General features: G+C 43.6%; 2 protein-coding genes and 1 pseudogene across 2 annotated transcripts; 1 reads left to right on the top strand and 2 right to left on the bottom strand.

The window, feature by feature from the left end:
- Positions 1–6,764: 6,764 nt before the first annotated feature.
- LOC124659163 lies at positions 6,765–10,267 on the bottom strand (annotated as a pseudogene).
- A 726-nt stretch (positions 10,268–10,993) lies between these two features.
- Positions 10,994–11,914, top strand: LOC124683759. The gene is made up of 2 exons (XM_047218213.1): positions 10,994–11,221; positions 11,330–11,914. The coding sequence occupies exons 1-2, from the start codon at positions 11,062–11,064 to the stop codon at positions 11,740–11,742; spliced, it is 573 nt and encodes a 190-aa protein (XP_047074169.1). The 5' UTR covers positions 10,994–11,061; the 3' UTR covers positions 11,743–11,914.
- Positions 11,915–13,874: 1,960 nt separating this feature from the next.
- Positions 13,875–16,274, bottom strand: LOC124683758. Its single transcript, XM_047218212.1, has one exon. The coding sequence runs from the start codon at positions 16,167–16,169 to the stop codon at positions 14,139–14,141; it is 2,031 nt and encodes a 676-aa protein (XP_047074168.1). The 5' UTR covers positions 16,170–16,274; the 3' UTR covers positions 13,875–14,138.
- Positions 16,275–16,506: the final 232 nt, after the last annotated feature.

The raw sequence follows: 16,506 nt of genomic DNA, 5'->3' as shown, positions 1-16,506 counted from the left end.
TTTTGTGTTTTAATTCTTTTTATTTTAAACAAGTTTTCGTACACATATTCTACGCTATTACATACCGTACACGTTGATGCATATATAATATAATTTCTCTTACGATTGAGCATACATACATATATATATATATATATATATATATATATATATATATATATATATATATATATATATATAATTTGTCACATTATCTATCTAATTACATGGAGATCACTAAATTACATGCAATGGTATTTTCCTGATGGAGATATGACCTTCCTAAGAAAAAAAATCCCGCTAATTTCTCTTGAATTGCTTATACGCGGTCTGGTCCGGGCATCCTTTCAATCTTTAAGGAAGAAGATCAATATGAATATATGAGTTGTGCGTATATATATCAAACCATCATTTTTTTTGAATCAAACTCAACACAATTTATGTACTTTAATTTGTTTTAAATCTCTTCGCCGCTCTCTGTTCATCATATCAATGAACTCGCAAACGTAGTATGGACATAAATTAGTCCCATGTTCATGCCTCAACCATTTTACGAGAATATAATTCAATCAAATAATTGTTAAGCATGATAATGGATTGAAACTAAATTAAAAAGATGCGCGGATCTAGTACTACTTACCGGGACCAGTCGAAAACGAAGCTCCGATTTCCATTCACCGACAGCCTCCTTGATGAACCGTTTCCAAATCTTGTCCGACAAAGAAAATAAATAAAAAAGTTATTAATTACTTGATATCAAGGAATGAACGGAAGAGGCCGATATAGTGCGATGATGATTGAAATTACCTCTGCAGAATATAAATGATGCTCTCGTACTCCTTTCTGTAATGGGTCCATGACATCAACCATTTCAGCGTCAACTTGAATGCTTAGCAGAATCCAGTGGAACATGCGCACTTTATATACACATGCCTGCATAACTCACCAATTACACTAAACATCGAGTAAGCAAAATAGAATGAGTACAAGACAGTAACATTCACGAGAAGTTGTAAGGAAATAGTATTTTTGTTCTTTCATTTTGTTTAATTAAAAACATTAGAAAGTTAGCCTATGTGTCCTTGGCATGGTTTTGTACCGTAATAAAATGATTGGTATATGGGTCAATGAACCCAATGTCATAGATTTTCTGTATTTTGCATTCGAGAATATTCATTATGCATAATAGCGTACAAAAAAATATAGTGACGGTAATTACTGGCAATGATCTTCTTTAACTGTCACCATGAGCATGGTTCGCCCGTCCTTTGATAATTCTATGTACCAGTCATGCAATATCTTCGCATTTGTGTTGGTAGATGCGGAATTTGCTCAGGTCTAACCAGAGTGAAAGATCACTTAACTCTAAACCTACATACCCACTCCATTGACCTAACCTGGCCAGCGGGAGAGCAAGTTGCTTGCAGAAGAATGCAGATGACTTGACCAGTTGTAGAGCAACTTGGCTGAAGATTTTTTTCGATAAAGGGCGCTTTATTACGTAAATTTTTTATGCATTACACCTAACCTCTGCATAACTAAGATGCACATATCCATTTAAAGATATCTAACGTAAAACGTGAGCAACAAAAGCCAACAAAATGGTCCACAACGATCGAAGGTAAACTAGGCAGGAGGAGCTGCTATATCTTGCGGTTATGCAGCCACCCATGTTGGGTAATATACTTCTCCCCCTCCTCCAACCGTGTACAAACTAAAGAGGCATCGATCCACCATACGCTGAAGCAACGGCAATGAATGGAGCAAGCCGTACATCGGTAGATGACTTGCATAAGAGAAAAAAAATTATCAACTAAAACATTGTCATTCCTACATAGTCAAAGTAACCATAAGACGCTTAAACCTAGAATCCACTCTTTTTAGCCAATTTCCAAAAATATTTGCAATGCCGTGGCGGATATAAGGTGAAGCCTATCTAAATGATTGACCATATAGACCTAGCAAACCGACAGTGGAAAAAAGGTATTTTATTATCTCATCTTCGTGACAAAAAACACATTTCATACATCCATGCTAGTTGCATTTTGCAAGATTATCTTTAGTAAGAATAACACCACTCCTGAGATACCATGAAAAAAACCTTAGATTTCAAGGGTATCTTCATCTTCCAAATGGATTTATTATTTAGTATCGTGTTGAACGGGTTCGATTAATGCTTTATGCATAGATCTTAACAGAAAACATCATTCTTGGTAAGTCCCTAATAGAATTCATCGGGCCCCTGCATCAGCTAGCCTAAAGCTAATCGTTGAAGCGGTTTATTCCAAGATGCCAACCGGGGTCCAATGAGATCACGCCTGAACGTCATAATTGGTGGGGATATTTTCATCACCTTTATGTCGTACAATATTATACGAAGCTGGATATTGTTCTTGAATGGTGGTTGCTCCTGACCATTTATCCTTCAAGAACTTTATCTCCGACCCATCTCTCGTGGAGAAAGATCCATATTGGAAAAGTACTTTTTAGACGCCATAATGTCATCCCAAAAAAAAAGAATCACCAGATTTTCATACAATCCGAGAACCGCTTTTGAGACAACGTACTTTCTCCGCAGCAATGTTTGCCAGACGCCATCCTCAGTTAACAACCTAGCCAGTCATTTCCCAAGCAAGGCTTTGTTTTTAAACTCGAGATCATGGACACCAAGTCCACCTTGATCTCTCGGACGACAAATGACACTCCATTTTATTAACCAGTATTTCTTCTTTTACTATCTCCTTGTCAAAAGAATCTTGATCGAAAATAATCTAATCTATGTAAGGCTTCTTTAGGGCAGTTGGAAGAAGGAGATCATATATACATTACCATATTTGTTAACATTGAATTTATTACTACTAACCTCCCACCTAGAGATATTAATTTTCCTTTCCAACTACTAAGGTGTTTCTAAAATCTTTCCTCGAAGAGTTTCCATTCTGCAAGCGTGAGGCTCCGATGGTGAATCGGGATACCCAGATAGCTGATTGGAAAGATGCCCAGCCCACATCCGAAAAGCTCGACATATAAGTTAGCTTCGTCTTGGACCTCGCCAAAACAGAACAATTCACTTTTATGTAAATTTACCTCAAGACCTGATAACTGCTCGAATGCTGATAATATTAATTTAAGATTTCTCGCCTTTTCCAAATCATGTTCCATAAAGAGGATTGTATCGTCGGCGTATTGAAGAATAGATAGTCCACCATCAACTAAGTGGGGGGGCACTCCTTCAATTTGACCACCAGCTTTGGCACACTCAATAATAATGGCTAGCATATTCGCCATAATGTTAAATAACATTGGAGATAGGGCATCACCTTGCCTCAACCCGTTTTTTTGTTTGAAAAAATTTACCAACGTCATCATTGACTTTAATGACAACACTTCCTCCAAAAACAAAATTATTAATTAAAATGCGCCAATCTTCAGAGAAATCTTTCATTATAAGAGTTTGTTGCAGAAAAGATCACTTAACCTTATCATAAGCTTTTTCAAAGTTGATTTTGAGGACTACCCATTCAACTTAATGCGGTGTAACTCATGGATTATTTCATGTAAGGTTATACATCGTCTAGGATATATCTACCTTACATGAAAGCAGTCTTAGTAGGTCTCACCACAAGATCAGCCACCAAATTGAGTCTAATAGTGGTCGCCTTAGTAAAAATCTTAAAACAAATATTAAGAAGACATATTAGCCTAAATTGTTGAATCCTTTCCGCATCATTAATTTTTGGTAGTAGAATAATCTCTCAAAAATTGATGCGGAAAAGCCTCCAGTTGTCTGGCATGCAGCTCATTGAACAGCCCCATTAAATCATCCTTAATTGTATCCTAGAAGTTTTGGAAAAATTCCAAGGAAAACCATATGGGCCAGACGTCTTGTTGTGCTCCATCTGAAAGACAACTTTCTTAACTTCCTCTTCTGAATAAGGAGTGACAAGAATAGCATTTCCCCGAGGGACACTTGAGGAATATCATCAATCCTAGATTCATCCAAGGAAAGTGTGGATTCCTCCAGGGCTCCAAATAAGCCTTAATAGTAATACGTAATATACGACTTGAGCTGCTCATGGCCCTCGATCGTTCTCTTCTCCTAAACAAGAGAATGAATGAGTTTTCTTCTTATGCCTACCATTGGCGCCACTATGAAATATCTCGTATTCGAATCTCCTTCAAGCAGGAACCGAGCCTTTCATCGCTGGTACCATTTGAGTTTCTCTCCTAGCATACCAACTAACTTTGCATTCTATTGATTCTTAAGATCAATTTATTGCATAGTCAGCGGTCTCACTTTCGTGATTGCCTCGAATTCATCAATATTCGATGATAGGCTAAGTTTCTCTTGTTTTCGAACCCCAATCGTGTGTCTCGCCCACTCACCAAGGAATCTTCGCATAGAGCGCAGTTAGTTATTCCACCTTTGGATGGGGTCCGACCCAAAACATGCTTCTCCCATACACTTTTTGACCATATATGAGAATCCATCCCTATGCAATCATCCTAGTTCAAATTTGAATTGGCGTCGATGTTGGGGCACTGAATTTTCAGTGGTCAATAGTATATGAGCATGATCCGACAGTGCCTCTATCCGAGGTAGAACCCGTACAGAGACCCATGTGCAACTACTAGCTGCACGAATCACAATGCAAATACAACAATGACACAGTCGATCAAGCTCTAAGTTAATTCTCAATTGACCAAGAACTAGCGAATCCGTTCATTCAAAGGGGAACAAAATCCCTTTCAGAATCAAGCGATATAAATTTTGACCTAAGTCAAATTTTTCTATAATTGACTAAGGTTATAGAGAAAATATATACATTCAAAAAAATCTTATATATAAGACATGAAACATATTTTGGGAAGATATGCAACATACTACGTATGAGTACTATAGATAATGATTTGGTATTGTGGATGTCCATATGTAACACGGAGAGTAGCAATGCTTTTCTAATTAGGACAAGACCGGGACTCGTAGAAGCATTCCTAGCATTTTATTTAATTAATCTGGACCTCCATCTTGAGTCTTGACGCTAAGGTAATCGACACGTTTTTGGACTGATATAGTGAGACATCACTAACCTCTATGCCTCTATAAACCTAACTCCATTGACCCTGCCATCAGCTGAGCAATTTGCCTGAAAAAGAATACATATGGCTCAGTCCGCACTCAACTGACTTGACCAGTGGAAGTCTTGATAGAGCAACTTTGGTCAAGAATAACCTTTTTGAAGTTATTTATGACGATAATACTCACACCGTATGAATGCACACGTCTCGCCATAGGACTCATGAAAGTTGAAACAGTGTAAATAAAACTTGGAGGCATAATATCCTTATTGTATGAAATCCTTGGTGAACCGGGCTTGCATAATCCTTTCACTTAAATTATTTCCTAGTAGTTCAAACTTTATTTGGGACCTTTTATCATCATGATGCAGAAGCCGGGGTATACCCCCATTTTGAAAAAAAAGTAGTTCAAACTTCGAATACCGCATATGGGGTAACTGGAACAACTGTTACAGTGACTCTGTGGCAGATTAGTTGACAAAAATACTGCAGTTATACACATGGTATGTACGCATGCATTGTAGATTTGGAGCAAGGTGACCTTTCACTCTGACATATGATATGACTAGAGTTCTGGTATCATAGCTAAGCAACATAAATAGGCATACACAAGCCAGGAGGCAGTCATCTCATCATCACTAATCAACTTGTCCTCTGCGTACAGCTAGCTTAGAGTTACAGACAATGATGGCGCTTGCTCCACGCTCATCCCTGCGCTCCCTGGTGCTGCTCATGTTGCGCGGGAAGCCACGGCTGAGCTCCTCGTACTCCCCCGCCGTTCCGCCTACTCCGGCCGCTCCAGGTAACTCAGATGTTGTTTTCTTCACGGACCCGTTGGTCTCCATTTCTTCTGGCGATTTCCGCTAACACAGTTACTCTACTGTGTTGCAGCTGTGCCAGTCATGCCAGATCCTCGGCGGAGGAAGGACGATGGTGTTGGACACCAGCTTCCTGATCCACCCAATAGAAAGGGTGACGCCTTGATCGACAGGCCTTTACCGTTCACTCCGGAGAACCCATATAACAGCAAACCTGCACCTGTACCTGACGTGGCTCAGCCCATACCCTCCAACCTTGAAAATGTTACAGACCCACTTCCTGATCCACCGCATCACGGAGGTCGTCGCCAATCTAAAGCTGTAATAGTCGAGCCTTCATTGTACACTGCGGAGTAACCGGAACACCCAAGTTTCGACGGTTCAAGTCACAAAGGCGCTCCTGTTTCGGAAGAATATAGTATTTTACAGCGTACGTTATGGACAAAATAAACTAGCTAAGCTAGGCAGCTTTACTTACTTTTCCTCGTGTTGTACATTAGATTCTTGCTTAATATTGTTGTGAACTTGTGATGAATATATATTTCTGTTGGAGTGGAGAAAAAAGATCCTGCTGGTTACTAGCTAGTTACTGATGCCATCTTATAATCTCAATACATGCTGATGTTGTCAAGGAAAAATAATCATAGTTGAAGATCACCAGAAAGAGTAATAAGAGAAATGTCATTACTATCTATGAGGCAGTTCTAAGTAGCGGTCAACCTCTAGAAACCCCTACAAAAACCCTAGCTAAGTTTCTCCGAACCATGTTACTGCCTAGAAGTATCCTATCTAACTTACTTCAGAAAAGGAAAATTCATAAGATAGTACATCGCTATGCTTCTTCACATGAACTTCTTTCACTAGCTACCATTATGTCTATTCTTTGCTTCACAAACCCATGTGTGAGGCCATATGCTTGATCCTAAGGATCTCGGTAGAAACTTGTCCCATATCTGGCCGCTCTTTAGGTGATGCCATAGAGCAAGAGAGGCCTATCCTAACCAGTGGTATGATACAATTTCTCATTATGTCAATTGCACTGCTGCCATCTTCGAGCATTATGGGATCAACAATCTCATGAATATTCGTTTTAAATGCTCTGTCAACAAATTCATGAAGACCCATACCATCCTTGAGTTTTACATCAGTTGGACTACATCCTGTTATCATTTGTAACAGAAGCACTCCAAAACTGTAGACATCGCCCTTAGTTGATATCTCTTCGCTCAGGCCATACTCTGCATTTACATTTAGAAACACAATCAAATTAGAGCATGAATTAGAGAATTGGATAATAGAAATTGTACCACTCTATAAAGAACAAACGGAACCAAACATATTGTGAATATGCTTAATCTCACCTGGTGGGATGTATCCAATAGATCCTTTTAGGCAGGCCAAACTTGTTGAACTATCTTGATTTGTATTTGATGTATTGTATAGAAACCTTGCTAGGCCAAAGTCGGTGACGTATGCAACCATATCAAGATCCAAAAGAATATTGCTTGGCTTCAAGTCACAATGAATCAGTGGACATGTACATTGGTTATGGAGATAATCCAAAGCAAATGCTACATCCAAACCAATATTAATCCTTTGGATCAATGTGAAAGCATTTCTTTCACCATGTTGATGCACTTTCGGGTTTAGCCACTTTTCTAGATCCCCATTCGGCATGTATTGAAATACTAGGGCCTTGAAATCTGCCCCTCTAGAATCCACTGAAGAGCATGAGGTAATGACTTCTACAAGATTCCGATGACGGACATTTCGCAGGGCTTCACATTCTGCGGTGAAGCTCCTCTGTGCTCCATAAATGTCAAGATTGAAAATCTTGATAGCAACTATATTTTCCTGAAACTGCAGACTGCCTTTATAAACCATTCCAAATGATCCCGAGCCAATTAAGTTTGCAGAGGAGAACTTATTTGTTGCCCTGGCAACATCTTCATATGATATCTGTTTTATCTTCTCATTAAGTTTTTGCAAATGCGTATTCTGTTGCACTTTCTTCCTCCAATAAATTTTCGCAATATAGGACAAAATGATTATGGTGATAGCAACAACTGGTAGTACTATTTTGAGGACTAGAACTAATGATTGGTGCTTCATTTTCCTCTCAACCTGTGGAGAACAAGGAGGCATGCTTCCGATTGGAACACTTGTACACAAATGATCATTTCCTTGGATTGACGCTGCACCTGCTTTGTCAAAAACACCGCTTCTCGGAAGCTCTCCATAGAAGTTGTTGAAGGATACATTGAGGTTTTCCAGAGAACTCAAAGTTGTCAGAAATTCTGGTATTTTTCCAGACAAATTGTTCTGAGAAATATCCACATTCTTTATGCTGCCTAAGTTGGCAAAAGATTGTGGAATGGTTCCAGCAAAGAAGTTGCTTTTTATGTCAAGATACTCTAGAACAACATACTGGCCGAGAGTGGATGGAATGTTGCCGGACAACCTGTTATTTGACATGTTCATTTTCTTCAAGTGAATGAGACTGCTAACTTCATCTGGCATTCCCCCAGACAAGTAATTATGTGACAAGTCCAGTTCTTCAGAAAGTGTGGAGATTCTGAAGATTTGACTTGGTATTCGCCCATTTAGTGAGTTGTGTGCGAGGTTGAGAATTTCTAGTCGAGTACAGTGTGCAATACTTCCAGGTATACTTCCACTGAAGTTGTTCTCGTCCAATTTCAGCATACTCAGCTGAACAAGATTACCAACTGTGTATGGGATCTGACCCGAAAGCTTGTTTTGTGCAAAAGATAGATATACCAATTTGCGCAACTCCCCTATCGTTGGTGGTATATGGCCAGTAAGAAGATTGGAACCCATGTACAAGCTAGTGAGGCTATTAAGGTTGCCAATCTCTGGTGGTATAGGTCCAGAAATTTTGTTGCTACTTAGCCACAAGAACTTGAGACTATTGGAAAGGTTGCCGATTGAACTTGGAATTCTCCCTTTGAGGTTGTTCCCATCTAGTGCCAGCATACTCAATTTGGAGCAATTCGATAGTGAAGAGACAAAGCCCCAATCATTTGCATCTAGCATGTTGTATGCCAAATCAAGTTGCTCCAAATTTGGCAATGAACCAAAGAATGGTATGTGTCCTATAAATCTATTATTGTTCAGGTAAAGCATTTGTAGGTGGTAAGCTTTGAGAAGAGAGGCTGGGATTGGGCCATCAAAACTGTTTGTTGAGAGTATCAAGGACTGAATATTCGGGAGTGTGTAGCCGATGTCGATCGGCAATCTTCCGGCAAGTGAGTTTTGTGCTAGGGCAAGAACTGTGAGGGATGACATGTTGAAGAGAGACCGTGGAACTGACCCAGATAAGTTGTTCATACTCAAGGTCAATAGTTGTAGTGTTGGAATATAACCTAAGCTCTCCGGGATGCTCCCAACTAACAGATTTTGTGTAAGGCGAAGATGAACTAGGGAGGACAGGTTCCCTAGTGAGGAAGGTATTGTTCCTGAAAGGTAGTTATTCCTCAAATATAGATATTGTATAGGGGAAGATGCAACAGTAACAGAAGGTATGGAACCAACAATACTGTTCTGTTGGAGGCAGAGGGCAATAAGTGCCGAACTGTTGAAGAGGGCCTTTGGGAGTTCTCCGGTAAAATTATTGCTCATGAGCCTAAGTACCTGAAGAGATGGGCTGCTTGCTAAGGACTCTGGGATAGCCCCTGTGAGATCATTCATTCCGAGATCAACATACGTGAGATAAGGGCTGCTGCCCAGAGACGGCGGTATGTTGCCTGTAAGCCTGTTGCTAGCGAGAACTAGTATGCGCATCTCAGGAAGATTACCAAAGGAAGAAGGGATGCTCCCTTGGAGCTTGTTGTTTCCAAGGTTAATTTCTTGAAGATGTTTGCATTGGCTAAGGCCAGGTGGGATCTCTCCGCTGAGGGAGTTGTTCCACAAGCCTAGGATTCTGAGTTGGGACATGCAGAGAGTTGGGATGGGATGGTACCTTCCAAAGTGTTCATGCTGAGGTTGAGGCTTCTCAGCCGGCTCAGGCGGCCAAGCTCGGACGGTATGCCGCCATGGAGGCTGTTGTTTGACAGTTGGAGACTTGTCAACCAGGTGAGGTTGGCGACGCAAGGCGGTATGGACCCTGAGATGCCCCCCGATTCAAGGTCCAGGGCGATGACACGCCGAGGGGACGTTGCGCTGCAGGTGATCCCCTGCCAGCCGCAGAACTCCCGGGACGCGTTGCTCCATGAAGGTAAAACTCCGGCGGCTGGTCCCGAGAGGTGGGACTTGAAGCAAAGGAGGGATTGTCTATCGTTCTCGGTTTCGTTGCAGATGCCTAGCGAAAAGAAGGCCAAGAAGCAAAGAGACCTAACGAGGCCTGGTGGAAACAAGACACCCGAAGATGCCATTGTTGCGAGACTATGCGAGATGAAACCTCGATATCCTTCCGAAGAGGATCGGTGTCTAAGCGGCATCCTAGGTTACCACTTTAAGTACGTAGCACACATGTATACGTGCGGTTCAATGACATATAAGTAGGGTGGAAATTAACCGGAAAGTTGGCATGCATGAACGCATGCTTTGGGGTTTCAGTCTTTGGTCTGTGTCAAAGAATTTGCTACGACTCAAATTCGCTGGAACCAGTCGTTGAACTGGTCCACTTGTACATAGTACAATGTGCAAGGAGTAGCAATGCATGCGAGTGTTCCTTATCAGGTATGGACTCATGGGCGATTGACTTTTTACTGGGGAGGCTGTCAGATGCATTGGAAGTAGACTAGTAATGAAGCAATACGGGCCAAGGATTGGAGGGTCGTTTTATGCGGCGCCTTGCAATTCCCCCTTGCAACTGAGTTGCGTGAAGTAGTAGGCGAAATGAGGCCCAAGTTGCACTTAATTTGACTGCAAGATTTAGCTGTTGCAATCGCCATTTTCTACGTATATACTCTACGGCGCAGAATAGTACAGGAAGTAGTATGAACGCACGCCTTTCCCTACTGTCAATTTCATAAAATAAATAAGAAATGTCGCCTCCATGAACGCACGCAGGCGAGGTATGCCGTTTCTGAATTCTGGTGTGTGCATAAATACAGGTAGGCGACTGGTTTTGGAGGCAGCCATTAATCACCGATCAACTTACGTTTCGAGAGAACCATCACGTACTCCTCAACGTGTCCGTTGATCAGTTAGATAGCTAGAGCGAATGTCGCTCGCTCCACGATCGTCGCTGCGCTCCATGGTGCTGCTCCTGTCGCACGGGAAACCACGGTTGAGCTCACTCTTCTCCTCCATTCCGACAGTGACGGCCACGCCGGAAACTAGTGCTCCAGCTGCTCCGGCCGACCAGCCTCCACCCGTTCTTGGTAGCTTGCAAACCCTATGTGTACTTCTCCGCATCCATGCCCATGCGGCACTGTTTTCTTCTATTGATGTATGTGTGCTAATACCTATGCTACTCCATGGCGTTGCAGTTCCGGGGTCAGGCTCTAGTTGCCACAGCTCCGTTGCCCCTCAAAAGAGAGCTCTTCACCGAGTGCCCAAGACTCCATTTGGCACACCTGAAAACGAAGTATGCGAAGATCCTGATCTTGGAGTTGCTAAGGGAGGTCCGCTCATCTCTTCCAAGGACGAACCCAAACACCCAACTCCCGAACCTGCTTTGGCTCCCAATCTACAGGAAGATCATGAACACTCCATCCCTGGTGATTCGTGTAGCACATTCGAGCCTCTGCCCAACCAGCTGACGAAAGATGATGATCTTCCGGCTGCTGGGGGTCCAAGCCCACGTATCTCTTCCCGCGACAAGCCCCCGCACCATGTTGTCGAACCTACTGGTCGAACCAGAATAGGAACTGCAACTCGTCCCACCTCTGAAGAATATTGATGGAGTGCCAATTGTTCAGGCACTGCAAGCAAGAGCCATGCTGCCGTGAGTTAAAAGTAACAATCTTGGCGGTTACCGCATCGTCAACCATGTAATCTGAATGCTTCGTTTCGATTTACTGTACTGTTCTAGCCGATTTCATCAAACAAGATGTACGTCAGATTCTCGCTCAGAAAGGAAGGTCTATTTTAATTATCTTTGCTGCTTTACATTGTACTCTGTTGTTTATTACAGATATCAAACAATTGAGTTGTTGTGTAGCTTTGACTGGAACTATTCCGACGAGCTCTCCCATTCCAGTTCTTTCCCCGGCCACCGATTCCACCATAGCCACCGCCAGGTATCTAGCCCCCAATCTCAGGGCCATATGGGTGCGCTAGCAGACTCCCTCCTGATTGTGGAGGTAGATCAAGCTTTTGACATCAAACCCTGTCTAGATTTGCGCAATCCCTTTCCTTTGTTACAAGCCTTGCATTCCACTTCAGTCTGTGCTTGCCTTACCCTAATCACTACTGTTCCCCAAGCTATTCCATCCAGCTTGATCTTTTTTGCTTCACCAAATTCCTTCTTTAAACTAGAAATATTGCTCGTAACTATTCCGTTCCAGACATGCTGAGCCTCTCTTATCCTTGTGTCTTACTGAATCTTATTGGCATTTCTTATGGAAGAAGAGCACCTCTCAGTTCCTTCTGTTTTCCTTCCGATAGCCTGATAATTGATTACTAGCAAGAAGTGTTCCTTGGATTAACCGATGGCCTACTGATTTAATAATTGCTCTAGCTAACAGATTCTGAGGTTACACCCAAACAGCTTATCTCATATTACTAGGAAAGCTCTCCAAGATGTCATATTCTCTGGCACTCTGCCATGCTATCTCACTCCTACAGTTAAGATTCCCACTAGTCTGATTTTCTCAAAACCAATCGCTGGAGTATACTTAATCATATTTGTGTTGAAGAGATTAGCTTGCAAACATTATAAGGAGACTAGGGTGTTCATAAAGTAGCAGCACACACGACAGGAAAACAGGGGGAAGCTAAAACTGGATCCGAACTCCAGCATTTCAAACAAGTTTGCTCTACCAACAACTTTCAAAGTTTAACCAGGAAATCAGCTTTCAGCAATTCAGCTTAAACATAAAAATTAGTGGAAGGATTTCCTCCCTATGCAAAACAAATACCATGAAGTACGGAAGGAGCTAGTTATACTTACAATACTTCTCACCGTATACTTTTGTAATCCAATAACTCATATGGCAAATAAAATTTGCCATCATAAATTGATCACTAAAAACAGATTGCCAAAAGAACCTCAGACATAATGTAGTAGTACTATTGTTACTGTAGATGTTTTTTTATCTACAAATTAGACATGAGCGTAGGATGCACACGTCGGATATGATATAATACGATACATGGTAGCCAACAACATAATAAATACAAGTGTATCTTCAAAATCTAGCATATAATAGTAGCTCACTACAAATAACATATTCTCTGCCATGATATCATGTTCCTACAGTCAAGATTCCCGGGAATACTAAGATACCAACTAGTCTGATTTTCCGAATCCAAACGCTCAAGTGTACTTACTCAATCATTCACGCACATCATTATAAGGAGGACTAGAGCAGTAAAGCGTACTTACTCAATAATTCACATGCACCATTAGAAGGAGGCTAGGGTACTTAAAGAGTAGCAGCACACAGAACATGAAGAGCGAAATATACAACTCGACCAAAAACTCCAATATTTCAAACAAATTTTGCCTACCAACTTCAGAAATGTAACCAGGACATCAGCTTTCAGCAATTCAGTTTAAATTGGAGCTTAAGGATTTCCTCCCCATGTAACGCAAATACTATGAAGGATTGAAGGAACTAGTTATAGTTAGTTACGATAGTTCTCAAGAAATTCTCTTGTAATCCAATAACCCACGCAAGTAAAAAATAAATAAAAGTAAATTGATCGCTAAAAACAGAATATCAAAAGAACATCAGACATGATGTAGTAGCACTACTGGAACTGTAGGATTTTTTTTAAAATGATCTAGATATTAGACATGAGAATAGGATGCACACATCGAATATGATAGGGCACCTGCTAGTCAACAACATGAAACATATACGTGTCTGCAAAATCTAGATCAACATTATGCATCAAGGGCAATTCTGGCACATTAAACTTACAATACTAGTGGAAGCATTGCTTCCCTTAAATAATCTAGAGTACCTCTTGTAAGTAAGTTTATCTTGCTGGAACAATATGCACCATTTCCAGTGTCGAGTCACAGCTCCATGTAATATGCAAGGATGCAACTTCCTGGCAGCTGTCAACTACAGTATCATCAGGACAAACCTTTCAAACAGTATCCACCAACAAAACTGCTGTAAGAACTCAGAACTGCTTCCTTTTGCTCCTAAACAATTTATCCCTCTTAGAGTACACATAGAAGAAACCAAATACGAAAACTCCAGACAAGGAAACTGATAACCATGGGAATGGTGGATCCTTGAAGCAAACCAATGACGCTTCTAGCTCCTGAGAAGCCTGATACACCAATGAGAAAAGGGCATACATATCATGGTCTGAAGATCTCAAAAGGTACATTGCCTTGTTGTAATCGAGGTGGGACATGGCTGACACCAGCTTCTCCAACTTGTAAGTGAGCAGATTCCACCTTTGAATGAACTCAACATGCCTTTTCTTTCTCAGGAGTATATTCTCCCCACCATGGGCAGCCAGTGAGTCCAGAACAGTAACTGTACTGGTGATTGTGTAGTTGAGGGTGGTAAGAAGAACATTCCTACGGGCTGCATCTTTCTGCACAAAAGACAGCGATTTGGTCTCTGAGAACGGCCCAAATGGTGTATGTCCGGTGCTCCAGGTATAATCAACGACCGTGGCATCGTGCTCGGGGCTCCATGACTGGTGCGTGGGTGAGACACCAAACATGGTCTGCAGAACCGAGCCAATGATCGGACGCTCGAGATTCCTGGTCTTCGTGATCACATGCCGGCCGTTACAGCTGTAGTCACTGACCGTCTGCGAGCTCCTCGTCCTGACCGCAACAACCATATCACGGAAAGCCACCGCCTGGTGGTACCTATCCAGCAACAGAAGCTTGTCGTAATCCAAATCAAACACATAGACTGGGACAACCTTGTCATGCACATCATCGTTGTCATGAACCCCAGCCACACGGTGCAACTCCTCCGACGAGTCCGACAGCACCTGCCTCATCCGCTTGGAGTCCAGGTACTCGCTCACAATCATGGTGTAATTATCAAACAAGAACCTGGATGTGAACGAGTGTGTTGAGCGGGCAACCACGAACGAGCAAATCGGGCACTCCGAGTACTTGACGCTGTGGAAATCAAACTTCAAGCTTTGCCCCTCATAGGGTAGATCTCCATCCCGAATCGACTGCTCAATTGCACGCCAGTCAAGCCCGGCGGGATCTTTCTCCTCTCCATGGATGTGAATGAAACGAATAAGCAGAGAGCTCTCGTAATGCACTGGGATTCTGAGCGAAGGCACTAGCAGCAACTTGTAAGCGCTGAGGACCAGCGAGGCGAGACTGGCGACGAGTGCTTTCTCGGACTTGGGCCGGCCGTGGAGAGCGGCGAGAGGATGGAACTCACCACGGGGGAGGACGCCGTCACCGGAGAGCGCGGGCCCGTAGTCCACGGGGCCGGCGCCGAGGTCGATCCAGAGGTAGCGGTCCTTGCCCGCCCAGACAGGGGCGAGGCAGCGGGAGAAGGCGGGCGAGTGGGAGTCGGCGGAGCCGGGCGCCGCGGTGTAGGCGTACGGCCGCGGCTGCTTCCCGAGGTCGAGCAAGTAGATGTAGATGGCTGGGGCGGAGGAGGAGGAGACTAGGGATCGGTAGTCTTCGGCTACCAGGTCGTCGACGAGCGAGTAGGGCACGGAGGAGAGCGCGGTGGCGTGGAAGGGCGCGGGGGCGGAGGAGAGGTGGGCGCGCACGGCGGCCGCGGCCTTGGTTACGAGCTGGGAGGACGCGGCCGGGGCGGCGACGTCGAGGTGGAGGCTGTGGGAGAGCGCGAGGCGGTGCGGGCGGCGGCTGGAGTGGAAGGGCGCGGAGGAGACGGCGGAGGAGACGTAGGATGGGAGGAGGCGCGCGGAGGAGGCCGGGAAGGCGGCGCCGGCGAGGCGGACGTTGACGGGGACGGCGGCGGAGAGGGAGAGCAGGCGGGACGCGGAGATCGGGGACGGGACGGAGAGCGCGCGGCGCAGGCTGGCGGGGAGGGAGGCGAAGGTGTCGTTGGCGGCCGTGGGGTCCCGCGCCGCGGAGGAGGCGAGGAAGGCGTCGATGCCGGGGAAGGCGGCCGGCGCTACGGCGGGGGCAGTCGAGAGGAGGAGGAGGAGGAGGAGGAAGGGTATTAGGGTTTGGAGTGGTGATTGGGCCATGGTGGTGGCCTCGCCGGAGAGCAGAGAGAGGTGGTGGGTTCAGGCGAGGTCTTGAGATCGATCTGAGATGGGGTAGGAGACTGAGACGATGCACGCCCAGCTCGGATCTTCTGTCACCATGATGCGTGTGGTCTGGTGTATGAAAATGCTAACTTCTCTATTTCGTTTAAGAAACCCTTTTTTTGCGTTGAAAATTGATACGATGAAAACGCATGATAGGATCGAATGGAGATATCTCTATGGCTGTCTGTGCAACCTTGGTTTTGATTCCTCTTGGATTCATTCGGTGACGGGATGTGTTATTTGTGTTCGCTATGATGTTTGTTTATGTTAATGG

The sequence above is a fragment of the Lolium rigidum genome, chromosome 1 (genome assembly GCF_022539505.1).
Source record: "Lolium rigidum isolate FL_2022 chromosome 1, APGP_CSIRO_Lrig_0.1, whole genome shotgun sequence".
NCBI lineage: Eukaryota > Viridiplantae > Streptophyta > Magnoliopsida > Poales > Poaceae > Lolium > Lolium rigidum.
Note: the sequence above shows the minus strand (reverse complement) of the source record. Positions and strands in the feature narration are given on the sequence as shown.

What these genes read in the sequence shown, in the direction of transcription:
- LOC124683758 (XM_047218212.1), bottom strand. Translation starts at nt 16,169, where the DNA reads ATGGCCCAATCACCACTCCAAACCCTAATACCCTTCCTCCTCCTCCTC.
- LOC124683759 (XM_047218213.1), top strand. Translation starts at nt 11,062, where the DNA reads ATGTCGCTCGCTCCACGATCGTCGCTGCGCTCCATGGTGCTGCTCCTG. An exon ending in CCAGCCTCCACCCGTTCTTG is followed by an intron (nt 11,222 to 11,329) that starts GTAGCTTGCAAA and finishes ATGGCGTTGCAG; the next exon opens with TTCCGGGGTCAGGCTCTAGT.